The sequence below is a fragment of the Seriola dumerili genome, unplaced genomic scaffold (genome assembly GCF_002260705.1).
Source record: "Seriola dumerili isolate Sdu_G_001 unplaced genomic scaffold, Sdu_1.0 BDQW01000409.1, whole genome shotgun sequence".
Taxonomy (NCBI): domain Eukaryota; kingdom Metazoa; phylum Chordata; class Actinopteri; order Carangiformes; family Carangidae; genus Seriola; species Seriola dumerili.
This window is the reverse complement of record NW_019174664.1, coordinates 2,535,831-2,563,372: the sequence shown is the minus strand read 5'-3', so window position 1 is coordinate 2,563,372 and position 27,542 is coordinate 2,535,831. Positions and strand designations below refer to the sequence as shown.

Here is a 27,542-nt window from a genome sequence, read left to right as displayed (position 1 = left end):
TGCATTTCAGAAAATAGGCCTTTTGAAATTAAAGGAATAAAGCATCTTGTGTCCATATCTGCCAGGAATACATCAGTTAAGATGCTCCCAGCTAATTATTTGGTGATATAGGCACTTCTTCTGAGGTTTGCTTTACTTCTTTCACTATTTAAATATAATTGCAAAAAGTAAAGAAAAGGTTTTTGTAGAAGATTAGTTTTAAAATCCTTTACACTAACACTCAAATTTAAATATATTACATTATCAGTAGGATGAGTTCTGGGTTAATACTTGAAGGAAAACAGACGCATTTGATGTTTTCTGAACTAGTTTTTACAAAGCAAAGTGATTTCTTTCTCTGTCTCTGTGTATCCTACATCTGCTCTTATATCTCTCCCTTGGGGTGCAGGGGTGAGGGAAGGCGGGGTCACTTTCTGAGTTAGTGAATTTGAGATGAGAAGCTGCTCACCTCAAATACCCCATGAAGAGTAACACTGAAGGCCACTGCCTCCCAGCTCTAGGCGATGTTTGCCAGGGAAGAGAGATACAAAAGGAGAGATCAAAAAAAAAAAATCCCACCTGGAATTCTTATTTACCTTTCATCATCTGCTTTTTACCCACATTGTACTCAGTTATATTTGCGAGCACTCTTAAGGGAGAGAGGGGAAAGCTGTGCTGGTGCAACTCCAGGCAGGTGGCTGCTGGGCTGCCAGGGCTGCTGCTGTACAGGAGCTGACTCAGATAATTTGCCTTCTCGGATTATTTTCTTGGTGCATTCAGCTCAAAACAATGCTATCTGGCAAGGCGAGAGCAAAAGTGCAGCATTAAATCAAAAGTATATCTGTAATATAATATATCATCATAAAAATTTTCCAGAGTCATGGGCTTTTGCTGGCTTAATACTGTAATGGAGAGCATTTCAATTACCAAACTAAATGCTAATCACTTGGCAGGAAAATATCTTTTACCTAATATATGTTGATTTTTCAGAGCCAAGTGCTTTGATTTGATAAGTGTTGAATGGAGAGATATTTATCCACTCAGGGGTGGAAGAAACCTGGAATAGACTTTATGTTCAAAGTCTGATGATGTATAACACATATAAATTAACAAGCATTATGCTATTGGATAGAAATGTATACTGTGCAAAGTTACTGGAGGAGAAAACAATGACATAAAATGCACATGTAGTATAAAAATAATGTGAAAATCAGTCTAGCACTACAACCACCAATAATGTGCAAGTTAAGGCTGTAACTAATGATTATCTTCATTATTTCTATTTCTATATTCCTTATATTCCCTGTTGATTCATTTATTTTCTGCCAGTTCTTTCCTTGATTAAATCGATTCCCCTTTTGGTCTAAAAGAATACAGTAACAACAAAATGCTCCACATCTCCTTAAACCTCAAGTTACGGCCATTAAATTTCTTCATTTTTCCAACCAGCTCTACCAAACCTGACTATATTCAGTTTAGCATCACATGACTTTTTTTTATTTTTTTTATTTTGTTATAATACTTTAACAATAAATCCATTATAAAAATATTTGCTTCTTAATTTCCTGTTGTTCCGACAAGAAATGAATCAACTCATTTCAGTTCTTTTTTAGTTGAATGAAAATAAATAAATAAATAAATCTGAAACAAATCTAACAAGAGAGACAGTCAGTGTTGATGTTTTTGCCATCCTTCTTAAATGTGTGAATGAAAGTAAAGTTACAAATTGGTCAAAACCTTGACCTGCTGTTTCTCTGCAGTCTATTCTGCCAAACAAGGATATTTCCTTAACCTTACTAAATCGTTTGAAACTGTTAAATGTTTTTTAGATAAATACATTTGTGGTTTGGACTGTGTTCGGACATTACTATAGCTTTTAGCAACATAAGTTCCTCATGGATTCATAGTTTTGTCTTGGAGATCAACTGTGTCTAAACATTTGTAAGGAAACACATCATCAGATAAGGATTATCACTAGATTGTATCTGATTGCATTGAATATGGTCTTGAAGGAGTCCTTGGATCAAAACCATGCAATAGTCTGCATGGTAGGTTTTCTGCTCTAGGTATTTTTATCATTTTCTCATACCCCATGTGTGACACTGTCAAAAAATTGCACCTCAACCATCTGCTGCAATAAGACCATATGGAATCAGTCTTTATCTAGACTCCTTTCAAACTTGGACACAATTTGCAGAGGCATGCATTTCCAGATTTTTCAACCCTGATAAAATCCCTGTTTTAGCCAGCGTGACTTATTTTCCTTCCCCCAGCTGTCCCTGACTTGTGTCCAGGCGATTAAGTGTTCAGAGAGTGACAGACATAATTGATGAGCAACCGCAGCCAAGTCAGTCTCATTCTGTCCAGGCACAGTGCGAGACGTGAACAGGGCACCTTAAAGTCTCATCCTTTTAATTACACTTGTACTTAGTCAACCAAAACACTAATACTCCTTGGGAACTCCTTCAGTAGAGTGATTTGTTGGATTGGGAGTAAATGCGAAGGCAAAAGGATCCAAAGACTCGTAAAGTAGGAAAAAAATATATGTATAAATATATATATACACATATATATGTTGCCTGTAATATTTATGGGATAAATTATGTTTCTCAAATTCTGCTCTTTTTTTTTCTTCCGTTTACCACAACATTTTGACTGGACCTGTATATTTGGTCTGGAGTCTGGGAGTTAGTCTAATGCTGAGGCACTAATTTATGGTTTCAAAATATGCAAATGTACATTTTATGTAGTGTATTAAGCAATTTTTAACACTAGGTGACAAAAACTCCAAAACAAAGTCAGAAACACAGCCCTGATACACTGTAAACATATCATGTTGCTATGGCTAATTGCAGCAAACAACTACCCATCAGACACAGTAACATGAGTATTCCAGTGGAGTCCAGCTTCACTAGTTTAATTTGACTCTGTGCTGCTTTCTGGGAAGGTAGAATTCACTTTGCATGCTAAGGATTTTTCTGGAAATGACACACACACCACATCAGCAACGAGTGCATACACCTGACACATTACAAACAAGGATATTTGTATAAAAAACAGCATTTGCACATATTGCATATATTGCAGTGCTGAGGCTGAACAGATCCAGTGTATAGAGTGGACGAGAGCTGCTGGCGCTGCACAGCCACAGCAGACCAAACGCGAGTTTATGAACTACATGTACAGTCTGTTTATTACACTATAAAATGATCCTGGTCCCATTCTGTTGCGTTCATTACAACAGAAGTTATTTTGCTTTTTCCAGAGAAAATCCAGTAAATGGGTAGAGACCACCCCAAAAAATAATCTAAACGAGTGCGAGTGAAAGCCGTTGCTTGGCGGTATAATGGTTCTATGAATTATGGATGACCGTCAGATGTCATTCCGTGGACATTAAAACGACTGAAAACAGATGAAATGCTTTGGTTTAGATGGGGAGAGAGATGGAGAGACACTGCAGCGATGGTCTGACAGAGCTGTAAGCAGGGGGGCGAGAGTATCAAAGGTCACAGGGTACCACAGGGGAGAGATGGTGTGGGTCAGGATTTTAAAGTCATGTTTTTGCATTGGTGAAAGGGCATGTTCAAGGTAAAATGGGGTGTTAAGTTGGTCTTTAAAGTAAATTCTCAGTGGGTTCAGCAGCACTGTTGATTCTATAGTGTGATTCTCGAGAGAACTGAATGGAGCTCCAAAGCCCTTCACATGATAACCACATGTGTAGCTGAAACAGACAGACGCCCTGCGCTGTTTTCAGGCCTCTGGATGTTCTGTAATGTACATATTAAAGTTTCTCATCAATTTCTGGCTGGATGTGTGCGCTCTGGGATCAAATCTAACATTTGACCTGACTAATTGATTTTTGCTTGCATGTCTCCGAGCTTCACCGATTTTCTGCAGTACAGTACGTTCGCATGGGTAACATCTTCCTTTGCCTCTGTGGTTATGATATATGAAGCCAAGCGTACTCACCATCCTCCCGAGACTTCTGAATGAAAGCATCGACGCCACTCTCTCCGTAGTTTCCCTCAGAGGCCACGGTGGAGACGTAGTTCCAGCGCATGGCTTTGACGATGTCCACCATGGCCTGAGCCTGGTAGGTGTCTGGAGGCACCACACGGGAGAAGAAGTCATAGCGGGTGTTGTCACTGAGCTCTGGAGCTGTGGAGGCGTAGCTCACCTGGGGAATCTGCAAAACAAAGAATATTGATAATAGAATCAGCTTCTTGTGGCTTCTAGTGAATAGTTATGGGATATGATAATAGTTGTGGGAAGGGAGTGAAGAATATAGAGACACGGCAAGGTATTTGTATAACACCTCTCAACAAAAAGGCAATCCGTGCTAGTGCTATACATAAGCCATAAAAAGCATTAAGATATAAAAGAAACACAAGGCAATACAAAGAGACGCATATAAATAGGATTTAAAAAGAATGAAATAAAATAGGGGATAAACATAAGCTACATTAAACAGAAGAATACAAATCACAGTGCAGCTAGAGTGCAGTGCATGATATGGATAAATAGTCCCAAATTTAATTTAATGCAAGGCCGTGGTAAACAGAATCTTAAGGCTTGATTTAAAGGACCTGGAGCAGGAGGAGACCTCAGGTTTTCCAGATATGTGGAGCATAAAAACTGACTGAGCACTGCAAGCAGACCCGTCCCGGTCGATCCGAGAGGTCTGGGTGGTTCATAATGCAGCAGCAGATCAGAAATGTATAAACCGTTCAGCGCTTTGTAGATCAGCAGTAGTATTTTTAAAGTCAGCTCTCTGACAAAGAAGAGGCCAGTGTAGAGATCTGAGAACTGGAGTAATGTGATCTACTTTCCTGGTTTTAGTGGGGATGTTTTGAATAAGCTGCTTTTTCAAAGAGACCTTTAAAGAAACTGTCGTCGAGCCTAATGAAGTTCAGCGCATTAATAACTTTTTCTAAATCCTGCTGGGATATAACTCTTTTCATTCATGATATATTCTTGGGATAACAGCTGTCTTAATGTGGCAATTAAAATTTAGGTCCGACTCCATGACTGCCCCAAGTTGTCTGGCTCGCTTTGTGCGTCTTTAACGTTTGATTTTAACGTGACTTTTTAAATCATTCCTCTTTGGCTCCAAAAACAATTATTTCCGTTTTATCTTTGACAATAAACATGAAAAAAATAGAAATGATATCCAGAATATCAAAGAGCAGTTTGATGGCATCCAACAAGCTGCCGTCTTTTTGAGACTCGAAACAGAGCTACTGATCCTGAACCCCCGCTGAGCCTTTTAACACCCAGCCTCGGTGCTCCCGTGTGCTGCAGCAGGCTGCCCAGCTCACAAGATGAGACGATGAGCATGTCAGACTCGCGAGCAGGGGTCATCAAGAGTGATGTTGCATCTTACTTTACCAGAAGTAAATAATTTGATTTAATTTTGTCACATTTTGAACTGCTACAGGGTAGGCTACAATGTCATAGCTTTTGTATTAGAAAAGCTTTCTAAATGCTTGAAGTTGCACCGTGACCAGGCTGCTGCTGCTCCCACTGCTCCAAAGATTTCACTGATCTGTGTGTTGAAGAAAGAAAAATATTACATAAGAAACTTAAATAGAAAAATAAATAGGTCAGCTAAAGCGTGAAGCCTTTATTGAGTGACCATAATTTTATAGGAGATTTTCTGGTGGTTGTTGCTGTGTTTCTCAACACAGGAGACTATTTTCAGGGATTGCACCATGTCAGTTTTTGTAATAGGTAAACTGTGTTTGTGCAAATGGAATTTTTCATCTCAATGCCACACAGTGATTCACCAGACAGACAGCAGGGGTGTTTCCTGGTAATGATTCACAGTGTGCCTTTTTGATGAGGATCTGTCGTCATGTTTTTGTGTCTCTAAATAAAATAAGGGGAAGGTGCACTCAGTGAAACATGATCCTAATGAAAAACAGCCCTGTTTTCCCTCTAGATGCCTCTTTGCCACATGCAGTATTTCATTATCACAGACAGCAGACCTGTAGGCTGAGGTGCATGTGCACACACAGACACACACCCTTGATATTAAAACATCTAACTTCAAGGCAACAGCCTCCCACCAAGAAGAACAACGCAATGGCCCTACTCTCTTATCTGGGTAAAAATATATAAATAAAATGTATTTATATATTTATATATAGAGTTTAATCTTGACTGGCCCTTGGCAACAGATTAACTGTGATACAGTAAATAAAACACAGGATAGAAAAGACAAAAAAAAGACATGTAAAAAGCCGAAAGGTGGTTAGTCAGAATGTACCGTGTATCGTGTCGTGTAAGTGTGTTGTTAGTGTGCTACAGCACCACTAAAATCTCTAAAATGGTTCACCATTGCTAACAGGACTCGTAATTAACAGACAGTCATGTGTATAAATGTCTAAATGGCTCAGTACCAGGCTACCAGTGTTTGAGCGTACTTGAGGCGTGCGAAGGTATAATACTTCAAAAAGCAATCAAAATTCATAGATCTACATCCTTTCGATGTGCAAGGGTTGAAATTTGTAAAGGCTTACTAACTAATGTGAGATCCTCAGAATCTATCAACGTTGTAAAAACTTTTCATTTAATGAAAGTAAAAGTGTGCTTCCTTTCAAGACTATTTAATGAAATGCAAAGGGGTGAGATGAGTTACACAGTACAGTACAGTACTTTTGGCTGGTACTGGAGGGCAGCAGACGCTGAGGATGCCGCTGAGTTGTGGCTAAGGCGCAGGGTGCTGGTGGCCACCACAGCTCACAACAACAAGGCACAGGTGGTAACTGATCCAGTGTGACGTGCAAGCATCAGTCAACAAGGAGCGAACCAGCCGGATGGTTGGAATGTGTCTTTGTCTCATGGGCCAGACTTTGGTCAGCCAAACCCCATTGAATGAAATTCTTAATCCATGCTTTCTATGAGGTTCTACCAAGCCCATCCCACTTGTTCTGAGGGGGGAAGGTGGAGTCATTAGCTTGCCCTCTGTGCCTGAGGAGAGGGAACCTAGAGCACATCCTCAGCAGCTGTTCAACAGCCCTGGGCAAGTGCTCTACCGCTGGCACCATGACCAAGTCCTGAAAGCCGTAGCGGACACTGTCTGCAGTGGGATTAGCCACTTAAAGCGCCTCCACCCAGTGAAAAAGACCGTTGCTTTTGTCAGGGCTGGGGAGAAGCCAGCGTCAGCTGCCAGGACCACCTCCTCTGGCCTGCTCGCAACAGTACAAGACTGGGAGCTGAAAGTCGACCTGGGGAAGTGACTGAAGTTCCCAGAAACTGCTAACTCAACAAAGCTAAGGCCAGAAATGGTGCTGAAGTCTCCAAGCAGATCATTCTCTTCGAACTCATCACATTAAGAAGGCAAACAAGAGGAAGAGGGCAAACTACGCTGAGCCAGCGGAGCAATGGGTGGTGAAGCGAGGTGCGAGCCCATTGAGGTGGCATGCAGAGGGTTCACAGATAGGTCCCTCTGCAGGGCCTACAACATGCTGAGTAACACAGGGGCCTGTAGGCGAAGGGCCAACAAGGTGGCCACTGAGGCAGCAGAAGTTGCTTGAAGGTGGCTGTGGATCAGGAGGGGAGAGCCATGGGTGGGAGAGCACTACATGAACACAAACCGGGGCTTGATCGAGCCTGGCTGGGTCGCCTGAGTGAGGGTGTCTCATGTTGAAAGACCATCACCACATTAATCTGTCATGTGCTTGTGTTTTTTTTTTTCGTACATTTCGTCGAGATTTTTTTTTTCCTCTATAATCACTCAACATTATTAGTCTTGTCTTTTCTTCAGTACTCCTTAGCTCCCGTAAATATGAGAGATACTTTATTCACTCACTCCCCTAGTGTTAGTTCCACAGTAAACTTCTGCATTTGTCTTACAATTTTACCTGTTGCCCTTATTCTTATCCGTCACTGTGTCCCAATTCATTCCTACATGCTGATTCGAAGCACGTTTTTAATCAGTAATGTCTTCACACTGAAAGAAGAGGCAAAAGAATGTATATTCAAAAGCAGACAGTTCGGGTGTGCTTTTGATGCAATGCACGAAAGAAATGGAGAAGCTGCACACAGCTGGAAAAAAATGAAATAAATCGTGGGTGGTGGCGAAACAGCTGCAAAAACAAAACAAAACAAAACAAAAAATATCTTGGAAAAGAAAAAAATATGCATCAAATCTCTTAATGTCTCCTGCAGTGAAGTTAAATTAGCAGTAGCTTCACAAATATGACATAACATCCAACACACTTATTGTATCATTTCCTGTTAGTATGAATGGTGATGTTGATCTATTTGTATTATAAACTGCTAATCCAGTAATGAATTGTTTAGCATTAGTATGTAGAACGGATTTTACTGATCAGCTCACGTCTTTTTTGCTCGGTGAATATTTGGACCAGTGTGTTATGTGTAGCTTTTGTTATGTTGTTGTTGTTCTTTTTTCCTATTTGATTGGTATATGAAGTTTGTTTGTGGTATTTTCAGTCTCATGCACAGCGGCCTTATGCATGCTTGTCCAAGCTACAGCAGCTTGGTTTGAAATGTATTCATGAAGACAGGTTAGAGGCCAGAGTCACTGAGGTACTTCACTTCAGTACCAGGACCTTAAGATGATTGCCTGTGCGAGCCTCAGAGAGAAGAGAACATGAAACAATGATATGGAAAACAAAATAATGGAACTGGGTGTATTCATGGAGTGGAACTTTGAAAAGCTCACCTAACAAAGCATAACATCCTAGTGATTGAGGTTATTTAGGGGAAGAAAAGACAAAAAACGGAGTGCAACTAAAAGCCTTCTTGAGTGTTTTCACTACTTCTCTATTGAGCAGTGTTGCTGGCATTTCTATCAAGGTTTACAAGCATCCCAGTTACCGCTTTAAATATATTATATATATTATTCAGTGGAATTAACATAATATGAGGGGTCTGTGCCTCTGCAATTGAAATTATTGTGTTATGTTACTATGATTAAAAAAACGGTTCTGCTAATTAAGGACTTGTTCTTTTGCCAGGTGTGTTGCTCTCCTCTCCATCTCTTCTCCATAGTTCTGCCTTGTTCTCGTTTCCCTCCCACATAAGGATCACGAGAGACAAAATATCTGCCTGGGCCTGCACTGCACCAAATGTTTTCCAAGTCACCAAGTGTTCCTTTACATTATATTGACAGAAAACAGCTAAGGCGGCCAGCAGGAAACGGGATAACTCATGAGTATGCATAACATGATGCTTGGATTAAGGTGTCTTGCATCTAAAATGAATAAACATGCATTACTTAATGGAGATCTTTCAACAGAAAAAAAAACATAGGCAAGAGTGAGAAAGTGTGTCCCTTTGCCTGGTATGAGACTTTCTCAGCAGTGACACCCAACATGCTGACTGTTGAGCACTCAGTCGAGTGCAAAGCTGTTTAATTATTGTGATGATTAGCAGGTACAGTTTGGGGCTGAAAATAACAGATTTCTGTAACACCATGTCAGTTTGACAATCTGTCAGCTCTTGTGAAGGTGAGAAGCTGCTGTTTGCTGAGAGAGATATGCAAATCTTCTATCTTGACCAGAATATCACATGATCTCACTTATCTGTGCTATTAACATTTAGCATCTGACTATGTGTATCCAGTTGGAAATTACACCTATTACACTAATTTAGGCAAAACTGTTAAGCATGAGGTGGAATGTAACATGAAGGAATTCCAGTGCAGCTCATGCCTCAGTGGCGCATTGCATTGTCCATTTGACTATTAAAAGAGGCTATATGGAAGTTTCCTCTGCTGCCAAACGTGGTGGTGGTGATGGTAGCTTGCCAAGAGCTTCTGCCTTCATTGTGTTTACAATACAAGACATTATAATAGCCTACGCCCCCGGAGCAGTGCAATTTCTTCAGGGCAGACCAGACGCCACAGTGACTTGCTATCGGAAAGTGATGAGACGGCCCGACCAGGCTGGGCTAACTGGTTAGCATGCATTCAGTAGAAGACTAGAAGTGATAGCAAGAGTTAATAATAAAAAAATATTTAAAAAAAACTGCATGTGGAGATGCACTGATATTTAAGTGTACAGTTTTAGACACCAATCCCATCTGGACTATCTCCACACACTGACATCTCACTCTGAAATGCCGGCTTTCCAATTCATATTCTGCCCTATTGATATCAAGACATTTAATAGTAACATTTTCAAATGTCCTAAGATCACCTTAGGTCCCAATGCTTCTCCTAAAATTAAAAATTTGGCATAGAAATATTGTGTTGCATAACTTCATGATTTACAGCTGCATTTCCAACCTTTTCGTGACTGTCTGGCGCCATATTTATCTCAACTGTTGTTTATTTTGTCGAGCATCCTGTTGAGACAAAGAGCAACCTAATGATGATAACGTTGGGACCCGAGGTGTAGGTGCAGAATTTTTTCTGTGCAAATTATGCTGGCATGGAAAATAGCTGACTATATTTGCATCTGTAATTCAGACACCTGACAGATCCTTGCAACCTGCTGTGCAGTCCAAATGCAGAGCATCTGCTTCAATCCAGTTGCATATAGAAAACATGGATGGGTAAACATAGCTTATCCTTACTGCTTGGCAGTCTCATTTCACCACAGAAGTATTCCATCTTTCAGCATCGCACAAGCTAAGCCGAGCTGCGTTTCTTCAAGATCCAGCCGCATGACTACAGACATATAATAAACAGCAAAACCACTAAGTGTATTCCATTATGAATAGTGTAAAATAAGCTCTTTTTATAGTACAAAATTATCATTTTCAAAACAAAACAAATCCTTTGTATTACTCAAAAACATTTAAAAGAAGTAAGGCCTTTACATTGTGATTAAAGCTGAAACGATTAATGAATTAACCGGTTCGTCAAACAACAGAAAATGAAGCAGCAACAATTTTCATCATCGATTGAAGGCACCCTGTGGAGTTTCTAACTCTCGTAGCGCTGAGGGGTAGTTTTGTTTATCCCATGCCAGCATATGAGGAAACACATGCACACAAGCTGTATACCCAATCCTGCAAATAGTTTCACAATATCATTACCACCACCACAGATGTGCGCCACCAAATACAGTGAAGAAGGAGACTGCTAGCGAGTAAACGTGGATGTAAACAATGCAGGTTTCCAACTTTACAGAAAAATCAGCTTTGCAAATGTTGTATGTGGAAGGAGATGCACTCAATATACTTGTTAGACCTCAGGGATACACACCATGGAGGCAAATGTAAATATAAGTTTTGTTTGTTTACAAAAAACTCTGCAGGGCACCTTCATCGAAAATCATTGTCAAGCACAAGTTCCTGGAGCCCTTGCTTGGGAACATGTGATGTGTGTTTTTTCACTGTTTTCTAAACAATTAATTGATTGAGAAAATAATCTCAAAATAATTCAATAATGAAGATAAATGTTAGCCCCATTTGTGACTGATGCATCTTTCCACATGTTTATAGACTGAAGTTTAATGCAGCAGCAGTAACCATGGTTGAAATGATAACTTCTACTTGCTTTTTGTTTTCATTTAAACTTCACTTTCTTCACTAGTTTTTGGCTGAGAAGTAAAATTATGTTTGATTTTTCCTGAAGATCACATTGTTCAACATATTCTTAGTTCACGATTGACGTCTATCTTCATAACAAAAATGATCACATAATGAAGATTAACTTAACTAGCTCTGAGCCATGAATGCCCCTCAGCTTCCTCATTAGGATATATTCTTAACACACTAACATAAAAACATTTTGGGGACATGTTTTAACCTGCCCAACTCCGACACCCCAAGGGAACTTTCACCAACATCAACATTTAGCAGCTCTGCCTGCTTTCTTTAGACTAAATGCAGAAACAAACGGTCATGATAACCATACACTAAAACATCCGCCAGGCTCCAAAGTCTTCACAGTTCAACGTCTGCTTTCACACTCATGAACAGTGGGCTCTGCCATTGTTTTGCTCGGTGTCAGAGAGCCACAGAACAGCAAAGCTTGCAGTGCAAAAAGCTCCTCACTCTCACACAGCAGGAGCTTTGTGTGTTGGCCGCAATACAGCGAAGGCTGCATTATACCTCAGCGTCAGTGGGCAAAACGGCAGTGCACTCACTATATTCAGGCAGAGATAACGGCAGCAGTTCTCAGCTCCAGCTTCATCCAGATTAAATTAACTGAAATTACAACATCTAATTTATGATGTCTAACTGTATAATGGCCACTTACAACAGGAGCAGAATCTGCAATGAAAACAACAATGGCTATAATATTTTGTTTTTATGCATGCTCAACATCTGCACAGACCCAGACAATAGAAACGCAGATAATTATTTCATTCACAAAGCTTCTTAATGCAATTTAGGGCCTGAAAAGAAAAATTTGGGCCTGGACAGTGGCTGCAAGCATGAAGAGAAGTCGTTTAAATTTTGCAGTGAGGGATGTGGGTGAACTCTTTGAGTCAAATGCACCACTTCAGAATCCAGGCTTTCTCCTTAATTGCTATCAGCTGCTGTTGACACTGAGGGGAGATTAAAGTTTCACTTTGTTACTGTCAGGGTAAGTGGAGCAGCAAATAGCTGAGCCTCCTGAATAGAAAACCAATTCCTGCATAATGATATAACAAAACAGATTCTCACAGCTCTGGGAGCGAACAACATCGCAGCACTAAACACAATGGGGACATGTGGCTATAATTCAGACTGATGCATTATTATACAAAGGGCCTCTATAATGGTGGAAATTAATTCATTATCTCCATTATTTTCTTGGACTTCCACAAAGGCGGTGCCTCATTCCTTCTGTTCCATGTTTGTGTGTCTATTTTGATGCACAACACAGTTATGATGAGTTTAGGTCAACAGTTAATGAGCTTAAGTAATGAAGTGCAAATCTTGGTAATACTGCCTAATGTCAGTTGCTGCCAGATACAGCGATGCAGTGTGGTCCTACTGTCCACTGTCAAATGTTCAGGCCCAAGAGGCTGGCGATAAAATCTCTGAGCATGCTTTAGACCTTTTCATAATATTTCCATCTCTCAGATTTGACCTTTAATATTTTGACATTCGATTGAATTGAGAGGAGAAGGCGAAGCCAATAACATTGAGCTCATCCTGCTTTGTCTTCCACCGAGACTGACATCACCCCGCTTCAATCATGCAGATCACTCTGGGGAACCAAACTCTCTCCACTGCCTACTTGAGCTCAACTGAAGTGATGGTAACTCTTCAAAAAAGGATTTGTGAACTGAGCTGAACCTGCTGCTGCTGTGACCGTTAAGGACGAGGCAGGACGAGGTGGTTGCCTCAAGATGCTTGTCCTGGAAAATATATATATAACTCTCTTCTCCCCAGTGATGTCAGACAAATTGTACAGATAAGAAAGGTTCATGAAAAAAATACACCCAGAACTATTTTAATAATCAATCGTTTTGAGTGTCTTTTTTTTTAAGGATTCTGGTTTTCTTAGTTTTATATGATGGTAAAGTGAATGTCGTTGGCTTTTGGACTGTTGGTCAAATAAAACAATTTGACATTTGACATTAAAAGATGTCACATTGGGCTTAGAGAAATAGTGACATGCATATTTTACCATTTTCTGGCATTTTAAAGACTAAACAATAAATCCAGAAAATAGTAAACAGATGAATCGATAAAGAATGTAATCCCGTTAGTTGTAGCCCAATTTTAATGTGATTTAGCAACAAATATCAATACTGTTTGGTCAAACAAAACCATGTCTCTAGATGCTAAAATTCAGGAGTTAAACCTCACACATGAGAAAACCAGATGCTAAAATACTACTTTGCATACTGAGGCAGTGTGGGAGTTTCTGTGCTGCATGCATGTCTGTTTTCTGTCAGAAGACTTTCCAGATATTGATCTTTTTTGTAGCATTTCTGCTTTGCTTGCTCAGATTAGCTCTATGAGTTGCCAACACCTCGATTTTTGTCTAGAATTGATGAGACAAATGACCTAACTGTTACTGAGCAGAGGATTTTGTTTGACCTAAGATTCTGTTAAAAATACTACAGAGAGCAAAAGAATTGTTACTCACATTAGCCTGCAAATTTAAAACACTGAGTGATTTGGAACCTTTCTTGCTTCTTCATATCGCTTCTGTGTTTGATAGCGCTTTCTTCTTCTTCTTGGACAAATTCCAGGAATTTCTTGAAGAAGTTACAAAAGGTAAATTCTGCTTTGTGCTGCAAGAAACGCTGAACTTGAAGAACTTCTGAATATTATTAAATCCTGTGGCAGGACCTCAGACCCCCTTAATGAGCTGTTCAATTTTTCCAGCCTATGAAGGAGGAAGTCAATTAACCCAAACAATAATGACGGACAAATCAAGCTGTCACAGTGCAGTAACATTTAATGCAGTTTATTGTTTCAGCCAGTAAGTGAATGTTGTTTCTGTTCATAGCAGTCAGTGATGATTCATCCGTGCTATACAGACAACATCATGCATACTTCAGCTTCAAATGTGTCCCGGACATAGGTTAGAAGGAAGTAAATGCAGGTACTTTGTAGATTTGAATAGATTTTTGATTGTAATCAAACACTTTTGGAAATGCAGAAATGACACAGTAGGCTTTAATTATAGGTTTCAATCCGCAGGATTTTTCGCTGAAGTTTGCATCAAGCCTGTTTTCCTTTTTTTGTCAGTCTGTGAAGAATGTTTTCTGATAGAAAATATGGTCATTGCTTGGGAAAGCTTTGAAACAAGTTACAGTCTGGATGCCATATTGGTCCTTTCATGGTGGCCATATGTTACTGAATTGTCTTCAGAAGAAGAGCCACTTATGTTGAAAGATACTTGAGTGGAAGTACATCAGCAGCCTTTCTTCTACGCGGGTAACATCAGGGTTACAACAACTTTATACACTGGGAAGTCATCTGTACTGGTAGAACTGACCAATCAATTGTATGGTTTACACATTTACAAATAATAATAATGACGATAAACAATAACGTTTTCCAGTATAGTCAGCTTTAAGCTCAGTATCACTAGGTATTACATCTTTATTAAATGATGTGAAAACTTGTGCCCAATGTCCCTGTACGCTGTAAGCAGTGTGCCGATAGGAGGCAGAGTGAAAAGAAGTAGAGTGCGGGGGTCAGAGTGTGCAGCACATCTACCTTTCCTGCAGAAGAAGAGGTCACCTGCTTTATCCGGATATATTCAGTTTGAAAACACCTTCGATCACATTACTCACACCTACTACTACCTAACACACACACACACACAAAAACACACACTCGCTCAACAGTAACACAGAGAGCCACAATGCAAAGTGAGATGGTACATGCTGAAAGTGCAAACTCCGTCACTCACATTCTCTCAGGTCGCTTTGGAAATATAAGATTGCCCCAAGGTTCTGTGAAGCACTTCTCATCTGCTAAACTTAGCACCCCCATCTGTTAAAGACCTTATGACAGAGTGTGTGAGGAATCGACTCTCTGCTATCTGGGTCTCTGTCTCTCTGCTCTCCTCTCTGTGTGCACCAAAAGACGGCACCTCTCGTGACCCTTTACTCAAGGTGCTGAAGTTTCTAGAAAACATAACCAGAGTCTGTTGATGGCACATAAAAGAAGCAATTTGAGTGAGCCAAAAAAATCAACAACAACAACAACAACAACAACAACAAGAAACGAGGAATGATTCCCAGGCCAAAAATCCTCAGCTCCATCTCTATCTGTAGTCAGTGATGTGAACACAGGGGAGTTGTTCAAATTTCTTGAGACAACAGGATGAGAATATCTCCGATCTGTCCACAGAGGATGTTACTCAAGCGCCGTTTTTGGCAGCTCAGTGTGCCACAGTCAGTCCTCGTCCAGTCCTACAGATCCATCATTGAAAGCATCCTCACACCATCCATCACAGTCTCATATGGCTTTGCCTCCCGCCGCTTCAAGGGAAGCGTGTCATTCAAACCTCTGAGGGGGTTATCAAGTGCCGGCTGCACTTCATCACACACACACACACACACACACACACACGATAACAAAGCAAGCAAAAAAAGGGAAAGAAGAATTTTGCCGACCCGGCCAACTGGGACAGCCACCTGTTTGACCTATTTGGTTTACTTAAATCCCCCGCCCCTGCAACTGTCTCTTCACATGGGCCAACACTCTTCTTCTGTCAACACTCTTAAAGTCAGAAACTTTAAATCTTTACATTATAGCTCCAAGCTAGTGGTTCAGATTGTATTTAGATATTAGCCAAGATGATCATTAGTTTAAGAATGGTAAACTCCTAAAACCAAACCATATAACCATAAGCAGCTGCCACCGCACGGAGGCTTTGTCAGCAACAAGTGAGGCTAATCGAGAGGCAAGCTCCAGGGCTGAAAAAGCCAACTGCAGTTCCTCGGATCGGCCACTTGAGGCAGGCAAATATTTCTAAAACTCACCCGTTTAAATTTTATTTGTTGTAATTCTTCCTTTTAAAAAATCAGATTAGGTCAAAATCAAAATGTTGCAATTTCAAAAATGTGAAAAATCCAGACAGAAAATTCAATTGTCAAATATAAAAAAAACCCAAAACAAGTCAAGAGTAAAATATCTTTAGTGCCCAGATGTTGACGTTTGAATTTTTCATCTTGAATTTTCTCACCAGTCCCATTGAGCAATCTGATTTCTCGACTTCTGAAATTTGAATCTGAATTTGTGAACCAAACATTCATAGTTGCCTTTTATTTTACAGCAAACCTACTGACTTGTCATAACAGTGAGAGCACAGGTGATCCTCAGGTCAGGCCAGGGAGTCAGTATGCAACCATCGCTAATGTTATGAATTACACCCATGATCTTCCTGCGATACCACGTCTAAATATCTGCTGTGAGAAAGGGCTGTGACTGTGCACAGCACACAGATTTACTAGTGAGATAAATGATACCTGCTGATGTTAACACTTGTGCTGTGGCCAGCCCCTTCACAGGTGATTTTATTCATTTCATTTTTTTATTTATTTGCCAGAGTGAAAAAACAGAAACAGCATCCAGACAGGCTTTAGTTGTTTCCAGTATTTCTACTACAAATCAAAACCAATCCAAGCGGTCGGGCTACAAAAAACCATCCACACCAGCCACATTCCTGTGTCCTGCTTCACAACATACATCACACATGGAGGATTCCTCTGCTGTGTGTGGCTGATCATCTGTCACTAGCACTGATGCAACCCGTAAGACATCAATGAGGCCCACATTTGATGAAAAATAGCCACAAGCACAAAAGACAACCAGCCGACCGGAGCAGAGGTTCACAAATCCTGTGAGACATACAGCAGAACATGACGCACCAACGTTTGGAGGCGTACGGTGGTAGAAAACACACACACACGCTATACATCCTCTGCCAACATATACACAAGGTAGCTAATGAGGGAAAGGTTTTAAGGGTCGTTGGGGCCGGATGAAAGATGAAACTGAAACTTAAAGATGAACGGTGGCGGCACAACTTTAAACGTTAATCCTTCACACAAAATTTTATCCACTCTTCTTTGGCTTCTGAAGACCAACCTGCTTCCGACAAAATGTTAAACCATGTAGTGTGATGACACTCCAGACTTATAAAAGTGGCTGATACATCACAACAATTGGCAGAAATGATTAAACATGGTTATAAAATGAAGGGGAGAAGAAGAAGAAAAAAGCAATCCTCCGCCTGGTCCCTTTCTCTCTTCTGCAGTGCGCTGAAAATCGCCCCAGGATGAAACCTCACAAACCAATAAAATGCCACTTAATAACACTGGTACAGAATGCCCTCATAAAGACCTCGAGATATCATCAATACCCAACCATCAAAGTTATTGCACAGCTGGGGATGGAGTGACACGACGAGGCAAGATGTTTGCCATGGCCCCAAATATTTTTTTTCCCCCTCAAACTGAGTGCTAGTGTCACATTCACTGACCCTTAAAAAAGGGCCGTTGCTTGTATGTCATCCTTTAATCCGCCTGACTTTAAACACACAATCTTGAGTGAATCTAGAGTCTTATCAGTACTGGCAGGTTATGTTCTGAGGTTATGTTGGCTTTTTGTGTGGGCTTACGTCTGAACATCTCCAGCGTTCATTTTCCACTTGCAGCTATCCGTCTAACAGATGGGAATAAAACCGGAGCAGCTGAATTTGAGGGTTTATTTAAAATTCTGTGTGATTTTCTCTTCCTTAATGGTGATACATTGTGTTCCTGAACAAACATAAAATGCCACAGTCTTTCTTTGCTTCAAAAAAAATAAAAAATAATTTAAAAAAAAGGGCAAAAAGTCACAACATTGTGCTCAAAGCGTCTCTGCTGAATATGCTCCATACACTTAAAGCACAGGTAGTGACATATTTATACGCAGCGTGAGTAGCAACAGCTTGCGTCGTGATCCAATTAAACTTAAAGATTTCACAATTTTTCACGCTGGAATGAAAAGTAGGTGAGTCGTGGTGAAGTTGACATGGAGTCTGTGCAATTATAAACGCCTTCACAGCAACATCAGTCTCACTTCACTGTTGGTCAATAACCTATTATGGTCCTCTCATAAAACGACCGGATATGCACGATTGCTCATGAATCATTACTCCGGCTTCCTGTTTTGTGTGACTTTTGGAAGTTTTTGAATTGTGTCTTTATTCTGAGTTTATTGATGAAAAGTTGTCAGACATTAAATAATAGCAGGGCAGGATCCAACTGAATTTAAAACCACATACAGTGAAGTTTGTCGACAAACACATTCAGTTCATTCTGTTACATCTATTTACATCTAAGAGGACTGACTGTCAAATCTTAAGTTCAGTAAAATGTAGAATTTCACAACTGACCCACAAAAATATACTTCAATCATGTAAGAACAGATTAATTACTAGTCGAAAAACTTTAAATTGCTAACATCAAACTTTTAGAGGTGGAACAGATTTTATAGGTGCAAAACGACAAGGGCTGCTTTGTGTAATGTGGACACAAAGACAGACCGAGCACCGCCTTGGATTTGTTTGATGCTCGTTCAAATCTGTGTGTAATTGAGCTGAAATTATTTGTTAAATAATTCATTAGTTGATCAAAGAAAATAAATCAGCATCTATTTTGATAACGAAACTATCCTCAAAGCCATTTTGAAGCAAAAATACCAAACATGCTCTTGTTTTCCTGTGTTTTTCTCTGTTTTATATAATTGTAAACAGAATATCTGTGGGTTTTGACAGTTGAAGACGTCAACTTTGACTTTAGGAAACTATTAAGAAGCATTTTCCACTAATTTTTTGACCACTTTTCATAATTGTGAAAATAAACAAAAGATTTACTGATAATGAAACTAATTGTGAGTTGTTACCCTTGTGTATAACCTAATCTGTCTTTCCAGTGTCCAACAAAAGGTATTTAATAGGATTATATAAACAATCAAACACCCAACTAAACCCACTGAAAACCGCACATGCTGCTCGACTGTTACAGAGGTGCTGCTCACCTAGAGAATGAAAATAAATAGCTTAAAAATGAATCCCATAAGAACGGTTAGTGGGTCTGTAATGATTGAGGGTGTGTGACTGAAATCATATGGTTGTAGTGTGGAAAATGATACTGTGATAAATCACAATTACACTGGCCTTCTTAGAAGCTCTGGCCTGGTTTTTGTACATAACCATACGGTAACATTTGCCTTAAACATGCTGTGAGGCAGAAATTTCCCAATTTCAGAAAAAACAGCTTAAGTAGATTTATTGTTTTAAATTCATTCGGATCAATTATTTCAATGAAAACTATGCAGGGCAGACTGCCACCACCTCTACGCCGCCATCTCCGAGTATGGTCTTTTTGAAAAACTCTCCATTCATCACTGAATGCATCGCAAATTAATTAATTCAGCAAAACAACGTTGCCCAGTATTCCCCTCAAATGGAAGTATCACTTTGTGCAAGCAGGTGCAGGCAAAGCTTCAAGTATAAAAGGCTGCCTTCTTTATTTATTATTTTCTTATTTTCACGGGATGGGTAGCTGCTAGCTGTTAATGGTGAATAAATTTGGAATGCAATAATAAAAATTATGCCTGTGATTTTCATTAGTATGCAAGGTGCTGATGGCAGCAGCTCTGCATTTGTTAACAATATGCACACAGAGTTTGCAAAGCTGAGGAAAAATGAAGTAAAAAGGCTTGAAAAACACCAGACTAATGGAGGGATACTTGCAAGCTTCTATCTCCTTCCTTTTATACTTCAGCTATAAACTCAGGCTCATGAACAGCTTCTGTCTTGATTGTGATCAGGAGTAGGTGGGGAAGTAAGAGAACTGTAGCTTCTATTTTTTCACACAATAAAACTTAAAAAAAAACAAAAAAAACAAGTGCACCTACTCTGGATAATGTGGACTTCTTGGTGAGCAAAAGAAAAACATTATATATATATATATATATAATTCAAGTAGTAACACCAAGATGTGTTACATTTTTAGAAAATGTATGTAGAGGGAGTAAAAGACTGGACGGCCTTAACAGAGCTGTCAAACTAAAAGCTGATTATCTTCATTAAGTGCCCAGATGACAGTTATCACCAGCCCAATTATCCATACCACATATCTGTCATCCTGCTGGAGAACCTGTCTGCAAACCGCAAGAGACATAACTCCCACACTGCAATTCATAAACTTGTTTAGTCCAATTTCCAGCCTAAAGATCAGGCTTCCCTGTCAGCTGGGATAAACCGTGCAGAGTCCTCTTTATTGCCTCTGCCCCTGTTGCTTTCCTTTTGTTGTTTAATGAATAAACGACTCAATTATTGATGATCTTGGAGTTCCTAAATTATTAAAATGTGCCTGTAGTTGAAAGCAGCGCTGGGGTTAATGTGGGTGATATAGTGGCTCGGATTAAAAAAAAAAAAATTAAAAAAAAAACACCTCCTGTTAAATTGTGTTGATTACTGCTGGGTGCCCACTGCTCAGGAAAAATGGACTAAAAATACACGTATACAGTAACAATGTAAAGACAGATTACCGTTTAAATTTTCTTTTATGCTGATTTTATTTAATTGCAGGACAGACAGATAATGATTTGGTGTTCAATTTAAAAACTAAACTGGTTACACTTGCAGTCACTTATTTCTTGCAGGTACAGCGAAACAAGCCATAAACACCCACTGTCCAGCCAACAAATTGAAGCCAGTGGTTATATATTCATAGCTGTAGATATAGTAGTTATAATTGTTAACAAATACATTCATAATATCTTCTTTACAGCTACATTGTAGTGTGTTATAAAGGGCAGATAGCAAATAGTGGCTTCAGCAGAATTAGATTTAGGTGAAACGTCTGTCTCCGCTGGGTCACAGCCATAGAAATACTGATTAGAGCAACTTTTAACATTATGAAAGTTTGTTACCGCAGACAGACTCTATATGCAAAGTTTGTATCTACTCTATCACAATATTTGTGGCCAATGTTGGCGAGTAGTATCACAGTATTTTTAGCCACTGTTACTCTTTCCTGTGAAGCAGACAGGTGCTGGGCTCCTTTGCTAATTGGCATTTTGGCAGCATTACGAGCCAGGAGGCGGCTTCTCAATTACTAAGCAGTTTGCCTAACAAACCTGCCAGGGTGGCACCTCAGTGTATTCAGTTTGCCTTAACCTGCAAACATTTGCAACTAAATATTCTTTCTTTCTTCATAATATTACTTTTTTTCTTTCCGCCACTGTGCAACAGACTAAGTGTATAAGACAGGTAGTGAAATTAGATGCAGCTGAGGCAACAATGCATAGCCTCATTCTTAAGAAACTGTTGCACATCAAGGCACGCGGAGAGACAATATTTCAGGGTGCAGAACACCAGCGAGCGGTAGCAGCAACAGAAAACAGCTGCCTTTGAATGGTGGATCTGGGTGCTAGATTTATCATGCTCTCAACATGACCTCTTTCGACTTGAAATACACAAGTCCTTTGATTGCTTCAGCCTCCCTGACATGAGCTTTCAATCAGACCCTTTGAGAGCAATTCCCTGGCCGGGCTTTGTCATCTATATTTCCACAATTGTTTGGAGTCCTGATTTTCAGGAGCACTCAGCGACTGATCGGTTTTACCTCACCTCACCTCCTCTCCTGTCTCCAGAGATAAAGAGATATCCAGTTGTTGTCAGACACTGCATGCACACTCAATTATCCATAAGACTGTTGGTATTATACAAACTCCTTTGCTGTAAAGCAACAGAATCCAAAAAAAAAGGGTTAATGCTTTTGATGTCTAAACGATTCATTAGAGAACTAGTTGTTCCGCTTTGATATTCAGGACAGACAATAATTAAATAAACTTGCAGACCTTTAACTTTTATCTAATAAAATGCAGTTATGTTTTAAATTTGTCTGGAGTCTCTGTTAAAACCCTCAGTTAGATAAAGCATTTTCAGTAATTGACTAATTTTCCTTACATGCATGTGCAGAGGGAGGATGAGGGTTGGGGGGGAAAAAATGAAAACAATGAAAAACTGCAATGAAAAAGAAAAGGGAAGAAGCATGAAGTCAGCAGAGGCATGTTTAAGGTAGATAAGGTGAAACCAATTGACAGTTCCTGCTCTTTCCCAGTGGCAACAGACATTTTATTGGCAAGTCAGTAAGATAGTCTCCCCGGCCCCAAGAATAAGCCAGAGAATTGCAACAGCTGGAGAAAATGCTATTGGTCACAGCGAGTCATTGAAAATGGAAGTCCCAGAGCTCTGAGCTTCTCCCATGAAATTCTGCTTTTCCTCTTTAGAAAGGTGTGGCATATTTCTAATGAGATCCCTCTATCACGCCTCAAGTCAGATTTCACAAAGTAATTAACACATTGAGTATGACGTAGTCTCTCCCGCTCAGCCTGCACATACTTGTCAAGATGTGTGACTTCATGATCACGTCTGTTATTATTTGATTGTGAGAAGACTGTTGATTCAGAACAGTTGCACTCTCTCCAAGTGTACGATTTTTTTTTATTTTTTATGACAGGGCTAAAAGCTAAACACTGCACACCAGCATGCTTTGTATTTCAGTGGATGTCGAAGAAGAAGCAGACCTCACACTATGCAGGGAAACATCCCATCATCCGTGTGTTAGAGGCTACAACAGACAGTTTAGTGAGGGGTGGTTGAGGAAATGTGTCACAACAACACTCAGATAGTCCTGGGATAGTGTCCCTGGACACTCAGTTTCTGGCATGTGCTGCTTGATCAGTAGGCTTGGGCAGCCTGGCACATGGTGGGAGAGATTGGCAGTTCACAGCTTGCTTTCATGGCTGGTTGGATGAATGATTAAAACAGCATGATAGGCAGCTTTATAACATAGATGGGGTCACAGAGGCCTGGCAAGTCTCTCCCCGACAGGGAGGAGGAGATAAAAAAAACAAAAAAAAAAACAGTCTACTCGCGGAGCCACCCATGGCTAATTAGATCTGACGTGCAGTAGAAAGTGAGTTAAAATGTAATCTATTCATAATCACGATGTCGTGATGAATATTGGACTTGACATATTGCAATGGATTCAACCATGTATACGAAGTGGGAGTTAAGGTCACAGAAGCTTGTAAACACAGAAGTCCCCCACAAGGTTACTGTAGATAGGTATTACATGAGCATTACTGCAACTAATTATTATTTCTTAATCACCAGCTCATGTTAAGTCTGCTATAATCAAATAGCAACGTTTTTATATTAACATAGGTTTGGCTCTGCAATTCACCTCAGAGCTTCATAGCATCTTTCAGCCCTTTGTTTTGTATGTTACGGCTGTTTCGGTTCGTTCTCACTGCTCTCATTAGTGTCATTTTAGCAGCTGTTTTCCGCAACGTTAATAAACCCATCGTACACTATCTAGCCACGACCAAACAACAGCCGGACAAAGTTAGCAGTTAGCTGAACATCATACTGGAGGATAAGGCGCGAGTTTCCCGACTTTTGTGTCCTCAAATTTGCAACAGTGTAAAACAGAGAAAAGCAGCTCACACATTTTCAAAGGTGGAATTAGCGCAGGTTTGTCACTGTTGCTTGAAAAATCATATTAATTAATTATCAGAAGTGTTGCTGATTAGAGTACTGTCAATCGACTAATAGATTAATTTGCTAACTGTAACATTTCATTTCAAATTGTTAATAATCATTCATGAAATGCATTATGGTCTATCACTGGCCCAACTTTTCCCTGCATAATTCAGGAGGTACGTCCAAGACTCGGTTACTATGTTGTTTGATTGATTAATACAACCTAATTACCTAATTATGCAGGCTGCCTGTCAATCTTGCTATCGTTGACCCCCGCCCCCCGACAATCCACCCACACTGTCTTTCACTCTGTCCGATCTGACCGACCCTGCCGCCGCTCTCTTACTCTCTACTCTCCGATACAGCGACATTAGGGGGGGGGGGGCTCTGTGAAAGTTGTCAGCTGTAACAAGAGGAAACGCATCTAAACCTTGAGACAGAGTGAAGTTTATCCTCATATTTAATTTCATATCCTAAATCAGTGCTGTGTTTGTTCATTAATATTGAGCACTGTTCCTGCCAGGAACTTATGATTTTCATAAGCTCATTAGTGACTGCACCACAGATCATCGGGGGTCGGGGTGAGCAATTATTATGCTACAAGTGGAGAAGCCAGCTTATGAAAAATATGTTAATCAATAATGGCTTTAAGCAAACTGGTTCAAGCTCTAAAAGCATAATAATGTACCAAATTTAGTTATGTTTTACCAAATGAATTAAATCAGGGGAGAGAATATAGATGCTCTAAGCCCACCCTCGATTTCCCATCGTTTAGCGTTACTGGAGGAACAATTATCAAAATGAGCATTGTAGCAGAGAGTGGCCATGAAGTCCAAATTACAGCCAATGAGCGTATTTTCTATTCCTTTTTCATCCTTTTAGATAACATGACCTGGAGAAAGGTTTAAATGAAGTATAGCAGCAACAAGGACGACCATGGGAGGATTTCTCCTGGTCGGCCTGTCTGAATGATCGGTGTAGGTGGTCGGGGAAACACTAAAGGTCCTCATGGAAGTTAAACCTGATTAGAGGGTAAACAATATCATTTGTAATAAGCAGGGCTCCTCCATGGTGTCGGTAATGACCGGGGAAATTAATTCATGACAGTTTTTTTTTTTGCACCCAACCACGTCTCACAGGTTAAGGTGTTTCTATGAATAGTGTTTGTTATTTTGGTAAATCACTCCTAATTCAATATGTGTGTTTACAATTAGGTTTAATGAGATAAAACGAGAAGACTGAGCGCAGCAGTGTTTCTTTTTTTTTTTTTTTTTACTTCACTTGTTTAAAAATATAGAGGCTCACTGGGGAGAGCATGTTGCTCTTTTTCCCTTCATCAGTCTCTCTTTTGTATATGAGAACACGTTAAGTTTTCATGAGGACAAATTCAAGGGTAAAAAGCACACAGTGTGTGAATTATGGTCTTTTTCTTATTATAAAACCCAAATGTCAGATAAAAATTTCATCACCGAGACAGAATGGTGGAGGAACGGTAAGACCTAGGGAGTTGGTAACATTGTGCTTTCTGCATTTATGTTTTGTTTAGTTTTTCTTGTACAGCGATGCAATTTTTTTTGGTTCCACAGCTAATTTTCAGTTTGTGTTCATACTGGCTTTTTACGACCGTATCAAGAGCTGTACACATGATGTCTTGGGTAACAGTTTAAGTCACCCTGTTTAGCATTCATCAGCAGTTAATAAATGGTTTATTACACGTTATAATGTAATTGTAAGCAAATGTAAGGACATTTTTAAGTGTTTATTAATGTATAGCATTTGTCAGCAACTATAACTTTCCATATAATTACAAATTTCACTCATTTATAAGTGTTAGCGTTTTTATGGACTAACTTATCGGTTTTATTTTTGGTGACTGTCATCCAGCATCATCAGCACTACATGGACCCACGAAAGGGAAATTTAAATTCTGGTGACTTCCAGTGAATCATGCAGCGCCGTAAAGTTGTTATGTGTTTATTCATCATAAAATTCTGTGGTTGTTGTGTTTTTGCTTTCACACCATATACTTTGGCAGGTCCTCATTAAAAAAATAAGTGAAACTGCATTCTCGGTGTGTGTCATACAGTAACTGTGCCCCTGCAGTATAAAGACGTCTCTTTTTTGGCCTGTCAGTCAATTGAATCTGATTTTTGCACTGATGATGCTGGTGCATCAAAACAACAAGTTATTTGTCGGTCCATATGACTTTGTGTTTACAGCTCTTGGTTCATTTGTAAAAAAAAAAAAAAAAAAGTGTTGTAGTTGAACTTCACATAGTTGTTATGTGTGACAAGCTATTTTGGGAGCCCCTCGTTCTGGAGGTCCCATTCATTGTTACGTGGCAGTTGAAGCACTTCTACAAATTGCATTGACAAGAAACTCTGCTTGTTAAATACTCGATACAAAAGATGAAGAACAGTGTTATAAAATACCTGGTTCTTTGATAAGAAGATGAAGGTACAAGGCTGTTTACATAAAGACTTCAAGCTAGAAACATCCGGTCACCGATCTTGAACATCTGTTTCACGTTTGCTGGTAATGGTGGGTGGAAGCTAAAGATGACGGTGTTAAAAAAACAAAAACAAAACAAAACTGAAAACATAATCTGCATCTTAAATTATTACAAAATTATGAACAAAACATGATTTCTCAGAAACAAAGCTGAAGAAATTAAAACTGGTGGCCATAACATCGAGCTACAGGATCGTTAAGAGTCCAGTGTTCCTATAACACTGAGGGTATTGTTGAAAGAAAAATCTGAAATGGGGAATATAAAATGGAGAGAAACACTGCAGAACCAGCCCCTCCCACTTCGCAACTCTGCTGTTTGTTACATTATTAACTGATGGCTCTATTCTCTCCTCAGTTGCTGTCTATCTCTCACTACTTCACTGGATAGTCGGCACACAAATTGACATTGTGACTTTCCAAAAGATCTGCACACAACTTCAAAGACTTTAGACACACATGTATATGCTATACAGCTTCATCCTTAAGGATTATATTATCATATACTGCATACACTGTGACCGAGCTGAGCGGCAGCACCAGCTGAGGGAGGACATCTAATACCAGCCATGGAGCCCCATAAAATGGTTGTTCCTGTGTAGTGTAGTTAGTAATCTTATTTCAGTTCATTCAGCCCCTTGGTTCATACAGCTACACCCACCAGCTCCGATAGGCTATCTCAAGAGATTGGGCTGAGAGAATTAGAGAGGGGCACTTAGCTCTGCTTACTCACTCTCCTCCCTTCACTCTCTAATTCCACTTCTTTAGAAACACTGTGGAAAGATCAGATGACATAGCGCAGGGCTCTTTTTGATTCTTATCCTACAGACCATAAAAGCATCACTATTTCATAATTATTTCCCAACAGAAGAGTCTCAAGAAAGAAGGAATTATAAAAGACTGGCTTTCATTTGATGCTTTTGTGTAAATAACGTTGATAATGTGCACTCCCTGGGATTGTTAAAAGGTGACTGGGGCTATGTGTCCTGTGTCAAAACAATTCACAAAACAATTTTCCTCCATTGCGGGTGTCGGAAAATGGCCATGTCCAGGCTTTTTCAGGCCTGCTACTGCTTTGACAGTAGTAGCTGCAGGGCAGAACCATTGATCCGAGGTCTGAATGTTT

At 39.8% G+C, this 27,542-nt stretch overlaps 1 protein-coding gene across 1 annotated transcript in view; it reads right to left on the bottom strand.

The window, feature by feature from the left end:
* The window catches only part of LOC111233551 (metabotropic glutamate receptor 4-like), a gene marked incomplete at its 3' end in the record, with an annotated part of 122,712 nt that overhangs the window by 67,180 nt on the left and 27,990 nt on the right, over positions 1-27,542 (bottom strand). The window contains exon 2 of the mRNA XM_022761391.1: positions 3,949-4,165. Within this exon, the coding sequence (XP_022617112.1) occupies positions 3,949-4,165 (217 nt within the window). The remainder of the gene's footprint in view (positions 1-3,948; positions 4,166-27,542) is intronic.